The sequence below is a fragment of the Dysidea avara genome, chromosome 3, assembly GCF_963678975.1.
Source record: "Dysidea avara chromosome 3, odDysAvar1.4, whole genome shotgun sequence".
Classification (NCBI taxonomy): Eukaryota; Metazoa; Porifera; class Demospongiae; order Dictyoceratida; family Dysideidae; genus Dysidea; species Dysidea avara.
Genome location: NC_089274.1, coordinates 33,658,698 through 33,685,048, shown reverse-complemented (window position 1 = coordinate 33,685,048; position 26,351 = coordinate 33,658,698). Strand labels below are relative to the sequence as shown.

The 26,351-nt window shown below is 37.2% G+C and overlaps 1 protein-coding gene and 2 non-coding genes across 4 annotated transcripts in view; all 3 read left to right on the top strand.

Annotated features, from left to right (window-relative positions):
- Nucleotides 1–5,022: 5,022 nt before the first annotated feature.
- Nucleotides 5,023–26,351, top strand: part of LOC136250799 (BAI1-associated protein 3-like) — a 31,773-nt gene continuing 10,444 nt past the window's right edge. The window contains exons 1-24 of one of the 2 annotated variants that reach the window (XM_066043097.1): nt 5,023–5,412; nt 8,832–8,928; nt 9,839–10,000; nt 10,862–10,951; nt 12,836–12,898; nt 14,306–14,333; nt 14,475–14,513; nt 14,575–14,752; nt 14,801–14,848; nt 14,952–15,008; nt 16,067–16,127; nt 16,338–16,442; nt 16,550–16,627; nt 18,548–18,657; nt 18,751–18,913; nt 19,902–20,026; nt 20,261–20,354; nt 21,518–21,574; nt 21,622–21,719; nt 23,863–23,911; nt 24,990–25,108; nt 25,178–25,304; nt 25,389–25,457; nt 25,841–25,915. In XM_066043097.1, the coding sequence (XP_065899169.1) occupies nt 5,171–5,412; nt 8,832–8,928; nt 9,839–10,000; nt 10,862–10,951; nt 12,836–12,898; nt 14,306–14,333; nt 14,475–14,513; nt 14,575–14,752; nt 14,801–14,848; nt 14,952–15,008; nt 16,067–16,127; nt 16,338–16,442; nt 16,550–16,627; nt 18,548–18,657; nt 18,751–18,913; nt 19,902–20,026; nt 20,261–20,354; nt 21,518–21,574; nt 21,622–21,719; nt 23,863–23,911; nt 24,990–25,108; nt 25,178–25,304; nt 25,389–25,457; nt 25,841–25,915 (2,334 nt within the window). In that variant the 5' untranslated portion in view covers nt 5,023–5,170. The remainder of the gene's footprint in view (nt 5,413–8,831; nt 8,929–9,838; nt 10,001–10,861; nt 10,952–12,835; nt 12,899–14,305; nt 14,334–14,474; nt 14,514–14,574; nt 14,753–14,800; nt 14,849–14,951; nt 15,009–16,066; nt 16,128–16,337; nt 16,443–16,549; nt 16,628–18,547; nt 18,658–18,750; nt 18,914–19,901; nt 20,027–20,260; nt 20,355–21,517; nt 21,575–21,621; nt 21,720–23,862; nt 23,912–24,989; nt 25,109–25,177; nt 25,305–25,388; nt 25,458–25,840; nt 25,916–26,351) is intronic. The other variant, XM_066043098.1, reaches the window with a different exon arrangement.
- Nucleotides 15,853–15,925, top strand: Trnar-ucg (transfer RNA arginine (anticodon UCG)). The gene has a single exon. It is a non-coding gene; the product is annotated as a tRNA-Arg (tRNA).
- Nucleotides 20,493–20,565, top strand: Trnar-ucg (transfer RNA arginine (anticodon UCG)). Its single transcript has one exon. It is a non-coding gene; the product is annotated as a tRNA-Arg (tRNA).

The window sequence follows — 26,351 nt, the reverse complement described above, 5'->3', positions numbered from 1 at the left end:
ATCATAGACGGTCAGTGTGAGAACAGATCCAGACATGTTGAGAAGATTTTCTTTAACTCTACTAAAAATATATGTTTACTTTATTATCACCAAAATTACTCCAAGACTCAGAGCCATGAAGTTATGCACTCTATGCAAGCACATGACAGACTAAAGTTCATTTTAACAGGAATTGTGACTGCCATGAATCTGTAGCCTGATGGTACCTGATAACTGTTTCAACTTGGGCAATTGCCACCAGATTTGCAACAGCCTTATGAAGTACAAGGCTATTATAGTCAGTAGCCTTTGACTGTTCTATTAGAATATCTCAACACAATTACAGATTTTATTGTTGATGAAGCCTTAAAATTGCTCTAAAATTCCACCATAATATCTGATGCCCACACATGTTTGTACAAGCAACTGGAGGTGCTAACAGCAAAACATTTGGTACAATCATATTCGCCAAACCAAAAGGAGTTTAAAATATTTGTTTCGTGTAAGTGGTACTAAAGAGCCGTAAGATTGTGACATGAGAGATTAACACCACTGTTGAGCACTAACTAGGAGTAGTACATGACAACCGCCACCATTTATTGAGGACTCTATTACACATATGTGCTCATATATACATAGCATTTTTGCATAGCTATACACACCACCTTCCACCGCACCGAGCTCTATCATTGCCTACTTTGCCCTAATGCTAATCACATAACATTTTCCACAAAGCCAGTAGCATGTGTAATAATACACAACAATCAACAAGAACACAATGACACCATAATAGCAAATGAGAGATTATATATACATGAGATAATGCATGACAACAAATATATAGATTATAAAATATACGACTGATGATATAGAGAGGATGAGTTTGGATGAATAACGGGCAACTGAGGAAACCATAGGGCAGGCAATAAGCTCTTCCATAAACAGGGTAGATGAATGAACATAGCATTTGCGACTTAGTATTGTCTGGAAAACAAGTGATAACAAACTGCTAAGACATGTCAAACTGCAGCAATTGATGACTAGCAACCAAAAATGACAGACATAGCTAAGTACACCACAAACATTAATATTGGCATAGATTGATAAAGCTTTACAGCTACATAACTAGCATTTAATTCACCCAAATTCCTCCAAATTTCCCCAGTTTCCCAAGCTTGCCTTACTAATAGTACACCGTGACAGACTGTAGTTACAGTAATATTATTGTAGCTAATAGTTTTAATACAGATATGCATGCAGTATAGATGACACATCCAGATGGTATATAGCAAATTACGACCATAAAGGCATGGATGAACATGCAACTAGGTGAGCCTATATATATGTGCCAATAGCTTTAAGCAGCATGCTGAGCCTGTATGCAGGGAAGTAGAGTTGTTACAGGACCAGCAGGATGAATACTTATGAGTATAAAGGAGTTTGCAACCATAGTATATAGCATGAATGTATGCAGTAGGCCTGCAAATGGTTGTATGCAAGCATCACCTACCTGTACACAGCAACAAATGTACACACACATTAGTGAGCATGAAATGAGTCTGAGTTCAAATACAGCAATGTACCATACATACAGACATTGGTAAAGCACAAGTAAACTTACAACTGGAACTAAAAGAAGTTACATATGTATGTAGTATATAAGCCTGCAATGATTTTAGACAGCGGGTTATGGTTTTATACCCACTGATCGCATGAACTCACATATATAGAGATATAGCAGTTAATATTGTATGCAGAGATGCTTTTCAAGTTTTAAGTACAAGAGTATATTCGTGTGCACACAAATACTATGTACACAAACACTGGCAAAGGCAAGTACAAGTGAGGTCTAGAGGTATGCACCTCCATAACAAGCTAGGTAAGCTGCAATTTATGTGCACAAGGACATTACAATGAGTAGTTGTTATTATTGTATGCATGGCTAATATCTGTCATGATAAACATCTACTTGCTTCATTTTGCAGGCTACAACTGATGATAATCTAATACAGGTCATCACCTGAAGTGTCTGGTCAAGTGCATTGAGTGTAAGGATAATAGTATATAGTGTGATCATTGATGTAGTGTTGTGTACAGAGAAGTGGTGACAAGGATGATGGTCTATTGTCCCTGGTAAAGAATGGAACGATGTAACATTTCAGCGAATATGTTGTATACACTGTATGGCAACTGTGTTCTATTAAGTACTTTCATATTCACCAGTATAATAGTGTCACTGAAATTTACATGACATAAACATGCACCTTTTAAGGTCACTATAGTATTTAATATAGTAAACAATGTGTTATTTATTATCGCCAATACTTTGTAGTTCTAGTGATCAAGGCAGTGAACTTACCAGCCAGCATTGAACTTCTATGGTATGTATGTATGTATGTATCATCCTTGTGTAAACTGTATTTTATATATTACCAGGTGCATTAATTAATTAATAGTGTCTGGATGTACTAATCCATGCAAAAACAGCCAAGCTGTATAAAAAGTGTGCAGCCTTCACTTCGCCCATTCCATGTATTAGCAGGTTATAACATAGTTATAGTACCAAGATTCTGATTCCTTGTACGTATTACATGCAGACTTTACTACCTTCTCATGGGTCTCTAGCAGCATTTCCAATTCAATGTAGTGATCCCATATGATATTTCTATAATTGATTTTAAGTACGGAATTTGTAACAGTGCATCATTTTAGGGGGGAACCCTATACTGAACAGTACTGTTTTTGGTACAGGAGTATACTGTATTCTTGTACCAGTCAAAGATGTACCGTTTATGAAGTATACTATACTGCATTAGATCTCAGATCAGCAATGAACATGTACACTGCATGTTCCCATGCGCATGCCAGTGGCTAGTTTGATTGTCAAGAAATTACAACGTAATCCAAATGTGAGCTAAAAAAATGTCCGTCAAGCAGCAACTACACATTTTTATTAAAATTTGACAAACTCACTTGAGATTTCTTACTTTCATGCTGATGTTAAGTATATGCTTGAGATATCAGATATATACAGCAATATTACTTTTCTTCAAAAGCTTTAGCAGCTGATAGCTAGCTACCAATCAATTCAACATCATTACTGTCAGAGCACAATTGGGGCACAATGGTAATAACACTAACTAAGCCATGGAAAATAGTCCTTAGGGTGACTTCCAAAAAATTCCAATTATTCAGTAATTAAATACTATGATGGGTGTTCTGTCTAATCAAGAGTTCATAATATAAAAAAAAGGATTATGAACTCTTGATCTAATTGTTATAGTTTTCATGTGTAAAGGCTATGAGAACAGCACTATTTATATTGGATATAAATTTAAACAGTGTGCATTAATTAGAATGCCACAATTATTTATAATATGTAATAATCCACCCCTGTAATTTAAAAAAAACAACAACAACAACACATAGTAGTATACTGTAATAAAATTCGAATACAATGGATAGAACATGAGTAATGACGTATTTCGTAGCAGTGAAAATTTTACACTTGTTCAGATAATTAGGGATATTGCAAATTCCCACTTTTCACCCTACGGTCCCTTTCTATTTTCCATGGCTCAATTAATATGGCCACAGGGATTTGCCGATATATATGCTCAAGCCCAAGGACGCGGGCATATATATCAGGCAGTCCTAAGCGAGGGTCCTAAGGGCTTGGGCATATATATCAGGCAAATCCCTATGGCCATGGTTTAGGTAATATATAGCTATACCACTCAAGGTTTATGCTCACCTGATAGGTGAAGGAAGGCAAACATGCATTTACCACATTAATTTTTATACTGAGGTTTGCAAACATTGATAGTGGGTTTAAATTGTGGACACAAAAAGAAAAAAATATTATACACATGATATTGAAATATTGATAAGGTACTGAATTCTTGAAACAATTGATAGTGTCAATATGCATTGTAAGTTGGGATTGGTTCTAGAGAAAGTCGATCTGCATATAGCTAGTCTTCATTTTATGAGTATTGATGCTATACTGTTCATTCATGACTTGGAAGAAATACAACTTAACACTATATAGCTTATTGCTTATGTGACCATCCTTGCAATTTTGCTGCATGTTCAGATTGTGGTGGTGTGGATCACAAAATTAATACCAGTGTGCCAGATCTATACAGATGAAGTACATGCATGGCTTGATATACTAGCTACTGCATGCCACAACAACATGCCCATGACTTAATTCCACAAGATACAGCTATAGTTATGATGTTACAAGCCAGTTAATTTCATTGCCTTATCACATACATGTTAATTGTAGTGCTAGTCACCATGTAGAATAGCTATAGCTAATTATCTCATCGTTTCAAGCTTAATTAGGCAGAAACAACAAGAACCCCATGCACTTCAAAGTTGTTTAGCTAGAATTTTATTGTTGCTCAAATTCTCTAAACAAGAATACATGGCTAGCTATGAGACATCTGGATTAATGAATATGCTCGTAACTACTCTATTTGTGCAAATACTATAGGGTGGCACAATGCAAACAATGTTTCATTTAAGTCTAAATTGTACTTCTTATGACTCGGATATATATATTGAAAAAATGTCTTGCAGATTGACCTTTGGTGACCTTTACAGCCATTTTTGCATTGAAAATCTTTTTGTCTTTATCTCTTTGCAAGCATAATGGAACAGTAGAACATGGTTTCAAATCTTTACACTCCAAGGGCAAATAAATTCAAAAATTCAAAGCTGGAATTTTGTGACTAATCAGTAAATATGATTGCGACTTTTGAATGAAATATATAGCTAATTGACTAACTTGAAACCATTTGTAACAGCGTAAAATAACGCTTCAGGGAGATAAAAGCAAAAATGCTATCGAGACTAAAATTTCAATGCAAAAATGTGCATGGCACAAGAATAGATAGCTGCTATGTAGCTAAAATAATAATTGTCACAAAGTGATCGATGTGTGGAAAGTTTCATAATTGTATCACAAACAAATATCCATGCCGCATAATGTTTCCTTAATGAAGTGGTTTCATTGCATCCGGCTTATTTATTAGATCTCGTGATTTACCGGATATCATGAACACACGAGACCCCTTCTTAGAACTGTCAACCTTCTCGTGTGAACCTTGATCTGTTTAATGTTGTGACCAGAGAGAGAGATCCTATTACCTGAGCTACTCCTTTTTTTTTAATTCTGAGCACGATGTCTTTCTCAAGGTCTTCCATAATAAAGAAGGCAGAGGCGTTAGCCGAGAAGAGTATCGCGGGAGTTTCTGACGCCATTTACGCTACTGGAAGCGTTGTGGGAAAGGGAGGCTCAAAGGTGACTTCTTTTCTGACCGGTTCAGCTGAAGTGGTTGGCGGTGGAATTTACAACCAGTGTTGTAATCTCGTGGGGGCCGCCACCAGTACTTTGAGAGTCCAAGAAGCACTGGAGTCCAAAGGGTGAGTGTTCATTTGTGTAAGTGTTCATCACAGGGGAGTATGATGCTGTTGTTTTAAACCCTTTTCGTTTTCATTAGCAATGAAGCAAGGGGTAGTTCACTTTTATACTGTCTGTTGAAACACTTAATTATGACCAGGATCAAGAATCAATCAAGAATCAATCAAGGGCTTTTGTACAGTGAATCAAGTGATTAAGACATTGCCAAAAGTGGCAATCAAGTAACTATGAAAGTGCAGTAACTTTAGCAACCCGAGAATTTACTATGCTTTCACGGTTGACAATCAAAAATCAAGGCTCTTTAATTAATAAATATCAAAATTCTTGATCCTAGTTGTAAGCGTATCAACTGACAGTGTGGATGTGACTACCCCTTGTGAATTCCAGTATAACTAAGTGTACATAAAAATTATACAGACTTGTCTAAAAATCATGTGCAGTCACATGTTTACATGTACATGCATGTGTATAGTCTCACGTGGAAGATTTTGCTTGTGCTTTATCTTCATTGATGACATTTAGACAAATCTGTGTAATACACTTCCTGTAGCTAGTGTACATGGATATACAATCACTGCCTGCCTCACATTTTCACTCTGTTTCAGCCGTAGGCTTCTACATTTACAAGTGATATTTTATCATACTCTGTTTTGGAAAGTGGCTTTAAGGATAAAAAAATTGTCTCTATACAGTACAGTTTGTGTGTGTACATGTATGTAAACAAAATATATGTATTTCAAAATCTTTTTACCTCCATGGTCCCATGACATATACTCTTTACACTTTCATGTTGGTATGTCTTTCTAATGTATGATGCAATCTATTGCTGTAGTCCCTAGGAGATATCTTTTGACCTTTGATGGAAGCCTTATTAGAAAGTTTTTTTTTTCTATTCCTATAAGTGGTAACGGTGATTATATTGTATAGTAGAAACTTAGTCAGTATAAAACAATGGTGAATTTGGCAAATTGCCCTTCAACTCATAAAACCTTTTTTTCACCAAAGTATATTTCTAGCTGTTGATATCACATGATGAAGTAGGCAAATTGCCAAAGTTTATTGTTTCCTGATTGGATTTCACAAAAGTTTTGTGCCACCAAAGTTTCCTACTATATGGTATGTGATAATTATTGTATGCAATAGTTCTAATCTATGTGATGAGTTGTGCATGTTGTAATAGTCATACTGTACTTAGAGCCATTGAAAATTTACCTTTGAACATTCACTAATAAAATATTCAAACATTCAAAGCTTTGGTGTTACCTTTCAAGTTACAGGTTTTCTTGTATTTATGCACATCCTTCTTAAGTTTTATCTTTCTAACCCATGAAACATTCTAAGCTTCATCCCAGCCCTAATCATGCTTAACTTTCCATTGTTGAGCCTTTCCTTACAAGCACACAAACACAACAACAATACCAACAAACACCTAATATATACTGTAAACATTTGTTTGCATGACCTCACTCACATTTTTCAAATTATAATTTTCAATTATGTTAGAATTTGATGACTGTTTGCTGAGAGGGTGAAGGATATACCTCCTTGACCAATGGGACTATTGTTTGTTACATGAAATTTTGACTTTTCAGAGGGTTTTCAACATTTTCAGAGGATTTTCAAAATTGCTTTCATTGAGTTTTCATGAGAACTCTTCCAGTAGTGATTGTCCTACAGTTTAACATGTTGACTTGGTTTCTTTTGCTTTTTTAGTGATCTCTATTTCCCATATTTAAATTTTTTTTAAATCACAAATAAAAAAAAGCAACTAGTTTTATATACATAGTTTACTTACAGCACAATCCATTCTGCAGCTGTTTTCTTACCATTATTTTGGTATTGCACATGTTTGTATATATATATGCTTGTGACCAGTCCACTGGCCATGCATTGTCCAGGATGTATCCAGCTCTTTATTGATGTACAATGTTGTGTTGATGGTCAAATAATAGTTTTTGACTTGAAGAACAGGCTAAGAGTCTATTCTAGCAAGAAATAGTTACCACAACTACATAGCAATCACACACGGATCCAGTTATCTTAGAAACGGTATGTCTGTTTCAGCACTAATGCATCTTGCTACATATGAAATATATAACAGTGAAGCAAATTTTATTATATAGTTATACAACGGCCACGAGTGCTCTGCCTGATATAAACGCACGAGCCTGAGGGCCGTCAGGCCCGAAGGCAAGTGCGTTTATACAGGCAGAGCACGAGTGCACGTTGTATAACTGTTATGTACCATTCACCTAATAGGTGGGGAGAATCTCACAAGACAGCTGTGACACTTATAAAGGCCAGGTTTCTAACATCGATTGTGGGTAACCAAGCCTGACGTTGCGATGACGTTCCCCCTGCAGTACTGTAGCCACCTGAGATATTGAAAGCTAGTACGCTATGGGTTATATCACTAACCTGCATTCGCTGTTCCACTCTCATCATGTAGTGCTCAGCATGCCAGCGTGCCATATAGACTATTAAAGCACTAGACTAATCGCCATAGTGATTCTCTCGACAGAAAAAATCAGCTAAATAGATGGTTTAAGTAAACAAAACCTAACTACTAAACGATACTAGTTTAATTCTTACTATTCACACTGGCTAAACTCGAATCTGGTGGCATGACAAAACTGGTTACCACAATCGAACGTAGAGGTTAGTATTATTTAGAATATATTTGTTTTATTGAGTCATTGTCGAAGTGGACTACAGTTTAATCTGGGCTAAGATGGCACCAGACTAGTAAGGTGTATAAGTGCGTTTATATATATGTAGACTAGAGTTGTGGCCACCTGCGTTGGCTTTTTCGATCGCCATTGGCTGCTTGTAAACATTATACGTATTGGTGACGTTATGGCCCACAATCGACCTTTACATGTCAGGCTATAAAAGGATTGGAGTGATCTGTGTAGTGTCTTTCCACCTATTCGGTGAGGTGTCGTAGTGGTCTTCGCCACCGGCACTTGTGCTATGCTGCACAAAACCGCAGCCAGTGCAATATCTGTATATTGCACTGCGGTCGGTGCATTAAAACTTATAATGCACTCGTTGTGGTCTACAAAACTGCAACCAGTGCGTTATAAGTTATAATGCACTCGCTGCGGTCTGCAGCAGTGCAATATACAAATTATGGCACTGGCGGTGCCTTTGAACTGCCCACGCAGGGTGGTACATTCCAAGTTATGCCATGCCACCAAATGCGGTGGCTACAGCTGTTAATGAGTTAAGTATTATGTTGATGCTGGAAATTACTCTAGTGTTTATTACTTATGTGTGCAGCAGCATGTAGTTTAGTGTTGGTGATAATTAGTGATATTATATACGACTGTGTGTTATTGTATATATTATATCAGTTACTACTAGTGGTGTAATAGTAGTATACCTTATTGGGTGTGAGTGTTGGTGTGTGTTCTATTAGGAATGTTGCAGACATTATGGATGCTGAAGAACAAGAAGATCAGAAAATCAGGATGAGTGCTCGTGATGCTCTGGATAAGGTGTCTGGTGAAGGAAAGGTATGCACCTGTGTAATTATTACTTGTAAAGGCACATGTAGGTATAACCACATGCATCCACATATCACCACACACGTGCACGCACACACACACACACACACACACACACACACACACACACACACACACACACACACACACACACACACACACACACACACACACACACACCTACTGTACTATATCACATGTACACAGATAGATGCACCTGCTCCATCAACACCACACAGACACATGCACACAAACACACAGAGACTACATGTACCACACAAACACACAGTTGAGTGTTTACACCTGCAACTTGTCAGTAATGAAAGTGAAATGTAGTGAACATAACCGTTGCTTTCAGCATTAAAGAAAAGCCTCCAGTAGCCATGCAAAAACACAGTTATTGTCGCTCAGCAAACCAGCATTGGGATGCTTGTGTACCACTAAGGCATAGGCAAATCTTCCTGGGGCAGGACTGGTAACCCATAGGAAGTCTCATGGATAGAGGCCATGGAATCCAAAGTTCCACAGTGACCATGTGTGCCAGGTGGCAACTCGGGCACACATACAGAGACACACAACACACGTACAGAGACACACAACACACATACAGAGACACACAACACACATACAGAGACACACAACACACATACAGAGACACACAACACACATACAGAGACACACAACACACATACAGAGACACACAACACACATACAGAGACACACAACACACATACAGAGACACACAACACACATACAGAGACACACAACACATGTACAGAGACACACAACACACATACAGAGACACACAACACACATACAGAGACACACAACACACAGGTTAATTGTACCATTCACAATTGCTGTGATGTTGATAGTGTAAACATTACATGTATGTACTTACTGGAAGCGTCTGTTGCAGACAATGATTGGTATGAAAACCACAAAAGAACTCGATCATTTTGATGTAATGTTGCCACTGGACCTGTCCAGTGATACATGGAAAGAAGCTGAGGCCGTGACAAGAATTACTGAGACAATGTACCCGTTTGAGAATGATAGGAAGAGACCGAGTGTAAAAGAAGTGAGATGGACACGACTACATGTGATATTTTGATATTTTGTGTGTAAACTTTAAAGTGGCAAAGCTTTTATTGGGTATTTAGTGAGAGCTACAGACCCTTTCATTATGACGCAGAGTATAAAGCTTGATCATAGTACTAATTATATTGGAATATGTGGTACATTTCACGGTCTTAAATTTTGAGGTAATTTGAGAGTTGGTAGGGCCAAAGCTCCTGTCCTGTCATGTCTCTGGTGCCATACGTAGTACTAGGGCCAACTGTACGTACCTCATTGTGATTCACCAGATAATGACATATGTTCATTCAGTACAGTGAAAAATAACTTGTGAATTAGCTCATGGTAATAAATAACTCAGCTTATGTGTGTTAATGGGCACTTTTTGTAAGTTACAATATTTTAATGTGACAAACTGTTGTATCATGGATGTGTATAGTGTATAGGAGTTAGAACTGTGAAACCTTACCAGGAGGTAAACCAATTAACCGGACAGTTAGTTATCATTTTTTTACATAACAGGTTACCTGATCTCTTAAGACATTCACTCAAAGTGTATATTTTGTGTACTCTTTCTCATATTATGCTAACACTGATATACCACAGGATTCTGGTATAGGCATAATCACTGGTGCCTGTTATGACACAAACTGTACTACATAGTGTGTACTACAGATTTTAAGGTGTCACGTGCTAACTTGTTAGGTATAGCTTTAAAAAATGCAGAGAATCTCAGTTAACCAAATAGCATCTGCTCAGTATAACTGGTTATGATATTCTGTCCAGTTTCACAGTTCTAATGGGAGTAAATACGCATTCTTAGTAGTAGATCAATATGTGTTGTCCTTATATTATTGTCATGTAGCTTGATCATGTATACAAGGTAGCTCTTGGTGTTCTGCTCAATCCTGTTAATGAGGATTACCAGAAAGAACTGGAGCCATATGTCATTCAGGTAGTAGCTTCATGTAATGTATTGTATAATGATATCCTGTGTAATAAGTTGGTTGGCTACTAGCCAGATGATGGGGAAATTACACCTACATACAATAATGCAGTGTAATATTTTACCATACCTACCGATGTGGAATTTCCGAATGCCACTACGGTATGTAGGCTTTGGGTGTTAACCACATTAAGTTTGAGTACAACGATGCCTAGTATAGGCGTAGTGCTGGCCTTCTGTTGTTGTACAGTAGTGAGTTGTTATTATTATGAAACAAAATCTAATACTATAATTTGTAATAGTAGACTACAATAATGTGTTTATGGTTTTTATCACAACATTAAAGAATAGTTTTAATACAAAGTGATCAATAGCAGACTTCTTCACCTACATAAATCAAGTAGTGTTTTCGTTTTTATGGTCTGTCACATAATCTACTAATGTTAGGATCAAAATCTCATGTTTGCTATACAACAAACAGTGAAGTGGTGTAAAGCTATAGTGGATGATACATTGTTGAGAGCAGTTTGTTTCTCTGTGAAGATATATGGAGGACATTTTTGCCTGGTGTATTGATGCTTGGTACCATTTTATCAGGAATTTCATGATGTTTGAGTAATGTGGTGGTGGTAGTGGTATATTTATTCTAAAGTTATAAAGTTATGAAAGTTTAAACTGAGGCATGCTTGAAATATTGGCTTTTGGTACAATGGGATGGTTATTAACATCCAACGAGACTTATGAGAGTAAATATTGTGAAACTGTTGTATTTGAAAATATCGAGAATTTAAATTGGTGAAATGCTCACTGACCTATTATTGGTGTTGTACACTTCTATACAAAGTCCACAACAATCACTGATAAGTTCATGCACTTAATATGTGTAGCTGAGTTATGTTAACCTTAAGCTTCTGAGTTATCCTATGTAGTACATGTACTGTGTTAATATAACAAGAGGGTGTTTAGTGTGCAGGATGCTAAACATTACAAAGCTGAGACAGAGTGATTGTAGCTGCAGAGTTGCGAACAAGACTATCACTCATGAGTAGAATTTAAATTTGTGACCATTTGCCACATTTTGCCAGAATTTGTTCTTAGACAATATCAGTAGTCATGGTGTATATAGTACAAGTGCACAAAATTTTCAACTAGAGTAAGGACCATAACACATCGATAAAAAGTACTAAAACAAGCTGGAGTAGTGCATGATATTAAATCGTAGTAAAACAATAAGAAGCGTTATATCCCTACTGTGCTCTAGATACCATAACGGAAACACACAGTAGGGATTGGATACTTCACTTTTCAGATGATAATTGGTAGCTGGGGTACACAGCACCATTTCTTTTGTTGCGGTATGCGTGGGTTCACCAGTCGTAATAATTTTGTTTTATAATAAAAATGTTAACAAACAAGTACATAAAATTTTTTGGAATTTTCAACTAGAGTAGGGACCATAGCAAAATTAACACCTTTCGCTGTCAGCAAAGATGAATGGGACACAAAGGAGGACACTGGTAAGTCCATAAGAATGCATTTACTGCGGTATGCCAAAAGTCACATGTCCGGCTGAAGCAATGTCGAACAGTGAAAAAATCAAGTCCGTAGCTTTAGTCGTTATCAAGATGTACTTGTCTGAAGGTATCAGTCAGTCAGTTACTCAGTCAGTAGAAAATTCGATTTAATAATTAAAAAAAAAATTCTGTAGCAACTTGTGAAAGTGTTTTGGGTCGATCTGAACGCTTGCTTGGGCTTAATTTTACCTAACCAATACTGCTTCATCATTGTCAGGGAAAAGTGAGATTGGTTTTTGGGCAATGTTTTTCATGGGCCACGCCTGCACCTTAGTAACTATCATACTGTATGATAAATGTATGTATGTAATTTGTGTAGATGTTTGGTAAGACTAAGGAAGAACATAATGCCACAAGGACCACTGTTGCTCTGGATCAGAAAGTGAGTAGCTGTACATACAGAACATTACTTTTAAGTCTTCCTGCTATAAGCCATCTCGTAAAGTTGGACTGAATCATGTAGGCCATTCCACTGACAAGCTCTGCATGCTATAGTATGTTCACGTTGAGCTGAATCCTGAAAAACAGCTAAAAATTAAAAGTGGATTTTTTCTCAACGGAGTTAACATTTCAGCCAACCAGATGATTGTTGGTAACAGCAAAGGTGTCAACAACAGACACGTACGGTTTGGCTCCATTACAAGTTCGGGAAAGGGCTGTAATGGACACTGTACTTATATGGTTTCCCCATAGAAAATGTATTGCAAAATTTTTGATTGGCTGTAAATATTATGTCAAACATTTGAACAAAAAGATTTTGAAATATTTTTAGCGGGTCAAGCACTACTACAAATGGGCCAAATTTCAAGATCGTGTGTAATTGCATCCATGAGTTATTAAATGTTTTTGAGGATTCAGCTCAACGTGAACATACTATAGACAAAGACCATATAAATTGCCATTTATTGACCACTGGCACCTACAATATTATCTACTGGCCATACATTTGCAATAGCACAAATATCAACCACCCAGCAGCTACTGCTGGCTATGACAAAATTACCTTATCCTTCTTGTACTAACCCACTAAGTTTCATTTCTTTTCCTTACATTGCAGACGAGCTATTGACAAAACCAATCATTAAATATTGTGGTTTCCATCACACCAGTAACTACTATATAGTCATAGCTATGCCAGCTCTGTGATTGATAGTTGTTTCTCCATGCCTGATATAACGGCACACGTGATTGCATAAGTTTTTTATCAAGAGTTGTTGATGGTTGAATTTATTGTCAGTCTTTCGGTCACAAATCCAACAAATAGTGTCTCCTTCCTTGTGTCAAGTGTGAGCAGCTGTTGTTCGTTCTGATCGGTTGCGGTTATCAAGAGTCCTCCATGCCACGTCTTTACCTTGTGAAAAAAAAAGAATCAGGTTTCAGTCAGGCACGTGTAAAAGAGTCCCTACTAAGGAATCTGGCAATAACCAGAGCCCCACATCTCACCATTACAGATTACAAAATATTCATACTAATTCTGTAAATGCATGGTCAATAGTTGGTATCATGTAAGTTGATAATAAGTGTAGTTGCATCGGCCACTTACACTAGAATTGTGTAGTCACATCTCATACTGCAAATATAATTTTGTTTTCTATTCGCTCCCCTCCATAAAAGCTACATGCACAAATGTTACATTACATCCAAGAAGATTACAATCTATTGTTTGTCAAGTGTAATGTTGGCGTGGTAGTCTGTATGTGCTCTGTGAGTGTGAGTGATGACTAAGTTACGTACATTGTAAATTGCACGTATATGCATACGCATGTACATGCTTGTCCTTTTTATATAGCCAACTGTATTCAAGTTGAATCTTAAATGTAAGTTGAGATTATTGACAAATAGAACAGTACATGTACAAAGTTTGTAATGTATTTTAAATACCTATGTATGCACATACTGTACCTATCTACACAGTTTACTAGCTAAGATGTGCTATTATACACATGTTTTCACTACAGTGGATAGAGGAAAAGACATGGTCTCACGAGATGCAAATGGTAATTGAGGCCCCTATACCATACACTGTATATGTAAACTATCAACGATAAAAATCCACAGGCAAGAGTGACCCTTACTGCCTCATTACTGTTGTCAAATCTGAACATGTTGATATGATCAGTTCTGATAAACATGATGTAGTGAAGATTAATGAAACAAAACAGCTAGGACTGAAGATTGAAAAGAGTCATGTCATTCCCATGACACTGAACCCAACATGGAACCAGGAGTTTGAGTTGTAAGTTGATAGGAATGTGTGCAGTCTAACTTTTGTACTTCATTATAGGCCATTAAGGAAGGATTACAAATCTGATGTGATTCTCATTGAAGTGTGGTAAGATATATGAAGCTCTTTACTGTCATGCATACACTGAGCTATAGTAGTGCAGGGCATTGTGTATTGTGTACACATCTGACTGAGTTGAAATATTCTCCAGGGATAGTGATGAAACTGCTGTGAAGTTGAAGGATATCAGTTTCAGCAACTTTGGCAAGTATGCAAACATGAGATGTGTTGACTAGACTGATAGATGTGTGTGTGTGTGTGCGTGCGTGCGTGCGTGCGTGCGTGCGTGCGTGCGTGTGTGTTGTATGTAGCCTTGGTACTAGTAACAACATCAGAACCAGTTGGTTTCCCTCCTGAGTTCTCAGCTTTTACAGTGCACACATATTCTTCAACACTGGATGTAGTAACAGAACTGTAATGAAGTTACAGTAGTCCCTCCATTATCTGGCCATCGATTATCCAGATTTTCTGTTATCTGAACTGTGGAGTTGATTGTTCTATTGGAGTATTTTGTCTAAAGTGTGTGTTGCACTAAAGTAAATGAACAAGGGCTCTGTATATTAATGAATGGGCTTCTATTATCACAATGAGTTCGGATAATAGAGGGACCACTGTAGTTATATTTAATTGTTACGTCTTAGTATCGTGAACCATGATAGTGAGTTCATAAAAGGGATTGCCTTTGCAAAAATCCTAATAGAACGCACACCTTGTAAAGCATCATACAACCCTCTGGTAGTGGAGTATAGGTCCACTAGTAAGTATCAAGTGAAAAGGAAACAGTATGTATTTTTAAAAACCTTAAAATTTCCATTGTGTTCATATAATTATTCAGGTATAGCAAAATACTCAAGGATAATTCTAGGATAAAAAATAGAAAGGCTTGCTAAATGTGTCTGTGTCCAACTCTTATTTTTGATTTTGTTTTCAAATGAAAACAGATAGAACCAGGCCTTTCATGTACCTTTGAAATTTCATAAATTACAATTGGCCAATTGACCATGTTTATCACATACAATAAAGGTTGGTTAAATTCAATTATCAAACAGGTGGGCTGTGTGGCCTAATGGATAAGGCATCTGACTTCGGATCAGAAGATTGAGGGTTCAAGTCCCTTCACAGTCAGTTTTTATTATTTTATTTTTGCTTTTTAAGATATGACTGTGTTAAAGCTCCAGCAATTGGAGACACTTTGTCTGAGATTGAAATCTTATGTAATGACAAGTTTGTTGTTGTGTTTGCTTTTATTGGCAATTAAATTTTCAGGTTCCTCAGGGATTTTGGTGATTCTGATGATTTTATGGGAAGAGCATTTTTGCCATTATCAGTTAGTTATGCGTATATTGACGTATTGTTTCTTGTAATGGTTATGTTGTGTGAAGTTAATTAAAAGTGTGTACGTGTTTGCATTATGGAATAGTCTATTACAGTATTTAGTTAATACTTATGTGAATGTGCAATGAACTCCCAGGAATTTTGTTTATTTGTAAATGCAGATGGTACGTTGCAATTACTCATTGTGTGTTGTGTTATCCAGGCTGTTGGTCTGACTGAACAAGAAAAAACACTGACAGTTTATAGTCGTAACAAGAAGAAAACATTTGGAGAAGTTACAATACACGTGAACCTTGTTGGAGAGAAGGTATACTGTATATGTTTATATCCAAGTGAAGCCATGCTTAATTTACTGAAACTGTATCTGGGCATATCATACATTGTTATGTATTATATACAATGTAATTTGTTTAGCATACGGTGGATGAGGATGAAGTGTTAAAGGATCATAATCTGCTTACTGCAACTGTACTGGATTTTGAATCACACATGGTATGAGTGTGTGTGTGTGTGTGTGTGTGTGTGTGTGTGTGTGTGTGTGTGTGTGTGTGTGTGTGTGTGTGTGTGTGTGTGTGTGTGTGTGTGTGTGTGTGTGTGTGTGTGTGTGTGTGTGTGTGTGTGTGTGTGTGTGTGTGTGTGTGTGTGTGTGTGTGTGTGTGTGTGTGTGTGTGTGTGTGTGTGTGTGTGTGTGTGTTGCTAGTTGTTGTATTGTGTATTTTGTGTGTATCTCTAACTGACAGCTTGACTGATGCCTTCAGGCAAGCATAACGTGATTAGAGTTCTAAACGTGATAACAGACAGGCTTGATGTTTTCACTGTCCAACATCACTTCAGCCTAACAGGTGCCTTTTGGCATACTGCAGTACGTACAGTGCATGCTTTGTGGACATACCTTTGTCCTCCATCTATCTTTGCTGACAGCGCAAGGTATCGATTTGTGGTAGATGGCTTCCATATGTTTGTAATGGGAATTGTCCCGGATTTCCGTTGTTCTTGTAGTGTTCTTCATTCATAATACTGTGTAACAGGCCAAACATAGCTGAAAATGAAATGTAATGTAATGGTCACTTCATTGCTTTAGTGATTGATAGTTGGTCATGTGTTCAGACAAAAACAATAAGCCTAGTGACATTCTTTCTTCTAATACAGTATGTGTGGTTCCACTAGTCACCATAATATTACAGAAAAGTAAACTAACAATTGCTAGGAATTTTAAGTGTGATTAGGGGGACAAATATCAAGTAGGGAAACAAGGGAGGTCTCCTACATGAAGATATATACTAGTAGACATTTAATCCCTAATTCAGTCAGGGTACAGGGTACAGACTGAATAAATGTCCACTAGCATATCTTCAGGTGTAGGTGTCCTCCCTTGTTTCACTACTTTTTATCTCTTTGATCCCTAATCGAACTTCCTTGTGCTTGTTAATATATGTCCAACACCTCTATCCAGGGCCTCTGTTATCCTGTCTGTGTATACCACTATTCTATTACTTCAATAGAACATACACTAGCTTACTCTAATAGAACATACATGTATACCTGTCAATGAAAAATAATGCAGTCACTCTACTGCTTGGGTTTGGTTGATAGAAGTCCTACTGTGTTCTCAGTGTGTACTAGTACGTGTAATAGTTGTAACATGGGCATGAGGGCTTTGCCTGATATGTATGCCCGAGGGCAGAGGGCATACATATCAGGTAAAGCCCGAATGCCCGTGTTACAGCTAATATGTAACACTTATTAGGCTGATAGCCAGTACAGGGCGATCAATCACCCAAGCCAATATGAGTGCAGCCACTGGCTGTATTATATATGCATACCTAAAATTTTCGATTATGGGTCAGCAGCTAGTACGTTCTGGTTACGTTCGGTTATGATAAACGGACATATCCTAGAGATGTCATGGAGAATTCAGTTACACAAGTTTGATGTTTTAATCAGTGCTATTGAATCGTTTATGGAAAAACTACGCAGTTCACTAAAGGCCTAGACAGGTAAGCTTGCTTGTAGAGTGGTTACTCCGTGCAGAGTAGTATCTTCATGATGGGGGCATGTCTGTAATAAAAAATGTACGGAAACGATCGATGAATAAGCTATAGCACTAGTTTTCACCTTAGCCCAATGTTTTTCAACTCGTAGGATGGCAAGGATAACAAAACACTCTCCGTCTGAGTGGTTTTCATGGCAAAATCCAAGTCGTGCATCCTATTTACGTGAGTATTATTTGATCCCCACAATCGATTTCAGCATCAACGTCTATATAATCACTGTCCAGTTGTAGCCCGGTTTACATTTCGTATGTAGCCCGGCTAGCTGGGCTACATACAGAATGTAGCCCAGGTGGCTCCTTTGATCTGAGGTGTGAAAGTGTTACATATATATTAAGTGTATGTGCTTTTGTATCTATAGTCTGGAAAATATGCCATTGGATGGGATGTGAAAATTACATCACTTGGTTACAAGCTAATATCTCTCAATGCTTGCATGAATGGAATCACTCCATTACAACAAGCATCAATGTGAGTTGATAAGACTGTACTTACATTTATTTGTAAACAGTATAGATATGTAATGAGTACATAAATAATGTTGTTGTTGTTTTTCCTCTTTAGTCTGTTTCCACTTCTACAGTTATATGACAAACATGTTAACTTGTCCATTATTGGCTACTTTGGAGTAGTGAGAACAATTAGTCTACACCAGGACCAACTGCCTGCCAGTCCTAGTGGATCACGTGGTAAAGTTGAACAGGCCTTCGGCACTTATCCAGAATGGGTAAGGAAATTATCCCTCAACAAGTTTTATATGACGTAGTCATTTTGTTCTTTTGTATGTTCTGTGTAGTACAGTACAGTACAGTACATAGGTGTGTATTTCTTACAATGCACAAGTGTGTGTTTAGGTATGTTTATGTTATAAGTGACTGTCTCAGCAAAAACTTGCTTAGTTTGCACATCTTTCAAAATGCGTTTTTATTTTCTCAGCATAACGTAACAGTGTCCAAGGAATGAATCACCATAGTTTTAAGGTTATTGTCGTAAGTGGTTTTGGAATTATAGCGATAGAGTGTAGGAAGAGCAAGGAAATCGATTTGTACAGTGACTGTACTGAAAATAAACTACAAGCGCTTACATTTGCAGCTGTAACTTCAGCATTGGGATTTAGGCCACTTCAACTAAATCTTTTGTTTCTCGGGCCTGACCGACCCTATATTTTTCAGCATAAAATAATTATGTTAATCACATGATCGCCTTGCAAAGAGTGATAACGCCACGAAGGAGTTGCAAAGTCATCTTTAAGCTCTCAAAAAGTAAGTAACACAAAATATCTCAACATATAGCTGCCTACTCACAAGTGATGCAGCAACCGTAATTTAGTTGAAGTGGCCTTAGCTTAAAATGTTCACAATGGATTGGCAAATAAAGATAGTGTTATTAAAGAAATGATGATGATCTTGTTTATGTCTACAGTATCGTAAACAAAAGTACATGACATACATACCATTGGGGCTACAGAAATGAAACAAAGATTTTTGAACTCTCCATAAACAGGCAAATAAGGTGGTGTATAGGTTTGACACTGGCTTCCCTGCTTGATGTTTTTTTTTCTTTGTAACATTAGTAATTTCACCAATATTTTTCAAAATGCATGGGTTTTTGCTGTGACTGTCACATTTACAACAGTACCAAAGTATTGAATATATGTAGCACATATTGTGTTACAAGCCACGTACTGACTTATGTACTCCTCTATCTCAACTTAGGTTCAGACAATATTCAGATGTTTAGAAAACCTTGATGATACTATGATTGGAGTGCTAAGAAGACATCATGGATTGTTTAGCTTCAAAACAGAGGAAGGCATTGGTTATCTAGCCCTACATATTGAGTAAGTGTGTGTTGTGTGTGTATGTACACCTGCATGTATTTGTGTGTCTGTGTGTGTCCTGTATTGTATATTGTGTACTGTCCGTGGTGTGTGTGTGTGTGTGTGTGTGTGTGTGTGTGTGTGTGTGTGTGTGTGTGTGTGTGTGTGTGTGTGTGTTGTACTGCCCTTGTGTGCATAAATGTTATGTACATATGTGCATGCATGATTATCTGTTTAATCTCTATAAACATACAGGCTCATCAAGGAGATGTATACCATTGTACCTCATGTGGAACGACTGAAAGATGACAGGAAGAGTCTGAAAACTACAGTACAGGAAGCTTGTTTGGTATGCTATGTATTATAGCATGCATGCTAGAAAGATAATAAATTTTGCTTAAATTTGTCAAGTACGTATTTACATATGTGTACTTTGTGCTTTACATTATTGAATAAAAGTGTGCTGAAGTTTACAACAATCAGGTCAGGCCGTGTGGCCTAATGGACAAGGCATCTGACTTCGGATCAGAAGATTGAGGGTTCAAGTCCCTTCACGGTCAATCTTTTTTTTTTACTTCATTTTTTCGCTTCATTTATATGCTAACATATCTTTGCATCACTTTGGTACATAGTTTTAAAATGTGCGTGGTCACCTCAATACGGTACACTGCACAAAAAAGTAACAAAGTAGTCGCAATAGTTCACACATGTTTGGTAGGTGTGAGCTGGTTGCATAGCCTTTACAAATAAGTCACACAGGCTTTACAGATAAGTTGCACAGGCTTTACAAACAAGTCACACAGGCTTTACAAACACTATACAAACTAATTGCTAAGCCATGTTGTGTTGTATTTACTAATTGAATCAGGCTGTAAATTATAAGCTGTTATTTAAGGTTACGCTTTGCTCCTAAAGGTGTTGTGGGTAACCTAGCAACAGACAAACAGCCTAGCCTACAATAACTGACTAATGATTTCCTGTTTCTTATTAAAGTGTTTTTTGCATGTGGCACAATGAACCCAACCAACACACAATGCGAGCACTTCATAATTCTTTCACGATTCTTTTGCATACCATTGCAAACCTTACAAAATCTGTTGGCAACCTAACAGACTTCACAAACATTCGCGAGCTCTTGTGACTTTCTTTTTGTGCACTGTACCATGGGTTACAAGTGTACTGCATCTCCATGTGACGTATTTGTATTTGCCATGTCAAATGCAATAGTTATTAATGGTGCAAGAAGTCTTTACCTTCAATCAATGCACTCTACTGTACGCAAGGAAATTTTGACGTAAGAAAAATTTGACGAATTCAGACTTCAGCAGATTTGACAAATAAAATGCTGACAAAAATCAAGATATTGTAGGCAAAACCTGTACTTTTAAGGGCGCTTATAAACATTTGACGAATTAAACTGATTTTTTTGACGTCAAAATTTCCTTGCGTACGGTATATCTTAAGCATGGGTATATGTATTTGTAAATGAATATGAATCATTTTGTCATTTAGAGAGCTTGTATGAAATGGGTTGAGACATTAATTGCAGAAGTCACACCACTAGAATTGGTAAACATACTGTTGTTTTGTGGGTGGCTTACATGAGGTTTCTGTAGGATGAGAAGAAAATAATACTGTGTTTTGTTGAAGTGATAGACCGCATTATTCAGCGTCTTCATAACACCATTGGACAAGTCCAAACTATATTTCAAGAGTGAGTTGGTATCTTTTATTTCATTTTGGTGTCGGCATATACATCCAGCTACAGTGCAGGTGTAAAGTAAAAGGGATATGTATTAAAAGTTAGCCAAAGATTTTGTTTACAAGATAGTGGCTGATAGTAGTGCCTTGCCTCAAGCTTTAAAAAGAACCCTATATCTTTTGTGGCTAGTACTACCCCTAGATTTGTGTCTTGTTTCCAGCCAACAAAGAATATGGGACCAATACAATTTATTCTTCATCTCATACATCAGTAACATTCAATCTCCTTGATGTCACATATGTGACCCACTGAGCAAATCTGGTCATTTTCACACATTCCTCGATTCCATTTTATTGTTTCTCTGTTATCTATAGTAACAAAGGAATGGACAGCCAAAGTTTCAGCCTTTTGTGATGAATAGTCTTGGAGTTATAGCGATAGACAGTTGGAACAGGAATAAACTCGATTTGTACAGCAACAATATGGCAAATAAATTACAGGTGCTTATGTAATTTGTAATTGATCATAACTCATGACTGAAACAAGCTACAAAGATGGGGTTTGGCTCAGTCTGTTCACCATGAACTGGCACACCGATCAAGGTATAGTGTTTTCCCTGTATGTCTCCATGTGGATAAAGAAGAAAGACATTCCAACAATGAAATGATGATGGTAAACTTTATTTCTACCGCATTGTAAATAAGCGTCCATGATTCATGTTCCATACACTGTACAAACACGAAACAAAGACTTTCTTAAACAGGAGAGTCTGGTGGTATATAGGATTTATTAATTTGAGCTTTGTTTCAGTTCACGCTGATGAGATTAAATGTGCATAAAATTGTTATGCAGTACTCGTATTTTTACCCAGTTTATTTCAATATGTTTTTATGGCAAAATAGAATTTTGCGAAAGTGGCTTGTTTTTGCTCACCAGGTCATGTATATTGTGTAGATTAATACTGATAGGACATGTCCATAAGTAGGCCATATAGATCAGTATTGTACACATGTCCATCATATCCATTATGGTAGATCTTCTGTTCTCTGAACTTTTATTGATAATTGCTCTATTAAGGTTACGGTATACTGGATGTCGTTCAAATTTTTGTTATACGCATTCTCCACAAACTACAGTTATAGCACAAAGACTCTACAAGTTACACACTAAGCTTAGATTTTACATGAAAGAGCAAAGTATCCTCTACTTGCAGCTATAAATTCAAGTACGTGGGGTCTTTATTTGTCAAGTTATGCCGCGAGATAATTGCGCCTTCAAAATAATGATTTGGCGTCAACTAGCGATAAAGGGAACTTGAGTTAAGCCACTGTCGCAACACTGTATGCTGGTATGAGGTACTAGTTAGTAACCAGTAACAAAGAAGGCTAGATATCTTGTAACACAACAGTGCTATTAACCATTAAAATTTGCAAGGCACCCGCGAAGTTGTGGAACATCGCGTGTGCTATTCGCTACAGTAACAGAAGCCGTTTCTTTACACCACTGGTTACTACGCCTACATATATTACACAAGCCAGCACAAATACAGAGGTCTTACTCACTAGTATACTAGAGAAAACTGACGCAGTAGTACTCTACTCACCGTTTAGGATACCATACTAAAACCACAAATTATCCTTACCACGAAATTTTTGCGCGAATGACACAAATCCTCTTAAACAAAGCTCTTTCACTGTTCTACACACTTGTATAATTGTCTTCTTTACTGTTACTTACTAAACAACAACTAATTACTTCTTATTACAAAGCCACGCATTGTAACACACAGCGTAGCCATATTATTATTACCGTAAATGTAATCGATATAATCGCGTGATGCAACAAAAGGAATTTTTGTGGTGACCATATGGCTTCTTTTCATATGGCTTCCAATTAGCTAAGTTTCCAGTATACTGTAACCTTAAGTATTTTGTTTGAAGTGGTTATTAATTATGATCATGATCTTTCATATGTAAACAGCTATCTGAACACTAGATATTTCTTGGGGATTTGATATACAGAGTTCTACAGTATGGCTAAAATATATCCAAACATTTTCTCAACAGAGTCCACGTGTCCTCATATTGCTATAAATTTAAAACACTTGTATTGTGTGATCTTCTGTCACTAGTTACACAATTTCCATTTATTGCAGAATTGGCATCGACTACTATGCTGTGTTCTTTGCAGTTGTAGACCAGCAGGTACACATTTGTAGTAGAAACATTTGTGCATACACTTATTAGGGCAAGCCTGAGTGAGCCCTATACTAGTGAGAATATTCCATATTTGGTCATACAATCAACACTTCAACAGTGTCTAATATGCTTAACAAATATTTACTGAATTTGTTTGGTACAGTTGATGTATTTCCTCATATAAAAGCTCAGGCATTTCCTTGCCAGCATTTTGACCAGGTCTGCATATGAGTAGTGCCTTTATTTGACAGTGGGTGTTTATTTTGGATAGATCTAAGTTACACCCGGCGTTTAATCCAATTGGAGTTGTGGTGGTATAATCCCATTATCGTAATGATAAGCATAGAGAACCTTTATTGGGGCGAGTCTGAATGGCTCCGTGGACCTTGTAGAAAATTTAACAGATTGCAAATAGAAAGAGAAACACCAGAAGAAGAGGAATTGAGAAGAGCATGCAAGAAGAAGGGAACAAGACGAGACAAACAGAAACACCAGAACAAGTGAAATTAAGAAGAGGTACGAGACACCAGCACAACAGATCACTTATCTAAATATCTACAGAACAGCATCAATAGAACAGTTTACTGTGCACAAGGTAGTAGTGAAATAGATCATGACACCAGTGCCACTAACACTGCACAGTTTAATCAACCAAGTGTCATTGCTAAAATGATAGAATTTCATGCAACCCCCCGGCTTATAATCAAGACAGGCATGCAGCTTTTATATGAGGAAATACGCTATGCTACGTTTACTGAAGTTATGTGTCTATCTATCTTCTTAAAGCAGCAATTAATTACAGAGAGTCAGTTATCCGAACCTCCAAAATGGCTGTTCTATTAGAGTATTTTGTCAACATCTGTATTCCCTATTAGAGTAATTGAACATAGCTGTGTATATATACATAAATGAATAGCTGTTTTGTTGTATGCACTTTTCAATTATACGAACATCCCTCCCCCATATTAGCTTGGATAATTGACTCTCTACTGTATATATAGTACATCATGTAATGGTGGTATAATTGTACAACTTGGCATGGACCATATCACATACTTGACATAATACACATTTACACACACAGGTGTCAGCTCAAGTTCAGAATTATACTGCCAACTTCATCACTACTGGAGGAATTCCATCTTATCAACTCTACCTACACCTTGAAGATGTAATGAAACTTGCTGATCACATCCCTCCCAAGTATGTACATGTGTTCACTCATAGTACAACAAGAGGTCTGTGTATTATGTGTCATGACTAACTTTATAGAGATAGAGCACAACTACATCTCAAGGACTATCATGACTGGTTCAAAGGTTTAGTTGGTGACTGGATTGATGTGGCTGCCAGGAAGTGTAATGATGAAATCAAGAGGGCAGTCACATCGCTGGATGAAGTAAGTGGTGTTGTGTTGTTTGACATGCTTGCCTGTGTTTCATATATGTGAACTGTGCTGTTATTCACTATGTCAAATTCACAGGTTGTTACTGTCACTGAGAATGTCAAATTCTCTCAATCTGCTCTGAGTGCTGCAGCTTGTTTTAAAAGGGTCAGTAGTTTGTATGCACTCACATGCATTCATGTGTATTGTATATTAATCTAAATCAGGACCTCTAAGTAACAGGCCCATTCATTTATATACAGAGTTCTGTTCAACTACTCTAACAGAACACACTTACTTACTCTAATACAACGTTCACCTAATGACGAATACTCTAATAGAGCAGTCACTTATACTGTTTGGATAATTGAGGTCTGGCCTACTGTATCTGGCCTACTGTATCCTGTTGTAATGCTGCGTCTGCTGAGTATGCTCCTTTGTGTGTGTGTGTGTGTGTGTGTGTGTGTGTGTGTGTGTGTGTGTGTGTGTGTGTGTGTGTGTGTGTGTGTGTGTGTGTGTGTGTGTGCTTACATGAACAATACATTGTGTAGATTGCAGCATTTTGGAACAATTTGCATTGGCCAAAGGTTTCTGAACATTATGCCTTTATAACAAGAGTTGTTGAGGTATGTGTATATGATATATTCTTGCACGTACTATTGTTTATGTATGTAACATTTTTGCAAGTGTGTTTGGCTTTAGTGAAGGACACTTGAAATGAGGACACCTGCTTAAACTGGACATTTGGTATTGCCCTAATGTAGGGAGTCTCACAACTTTGGTCTTTTCCAGTCCATGTTATGCCTCCAGGTGTAATACTTTATGCATACTTTAGTCTAGCTGCTTTTGTCTTTTGGTTGTATGGATATTTACATTCATTACTTTCACCCTGCAAGTATTTTATACTAACCGAATGACTGAAATTTACAGTGGAACCTGTGTATGATGGGTTACCTACGGGCCAGAACTTTCTGACCTTTATATACAGTTGGCTGTTCTGGACAAAAACCTGCATAGCGTGGTCAGCAGCATTTTATGGGCTATGACCATTATAAACGGTAA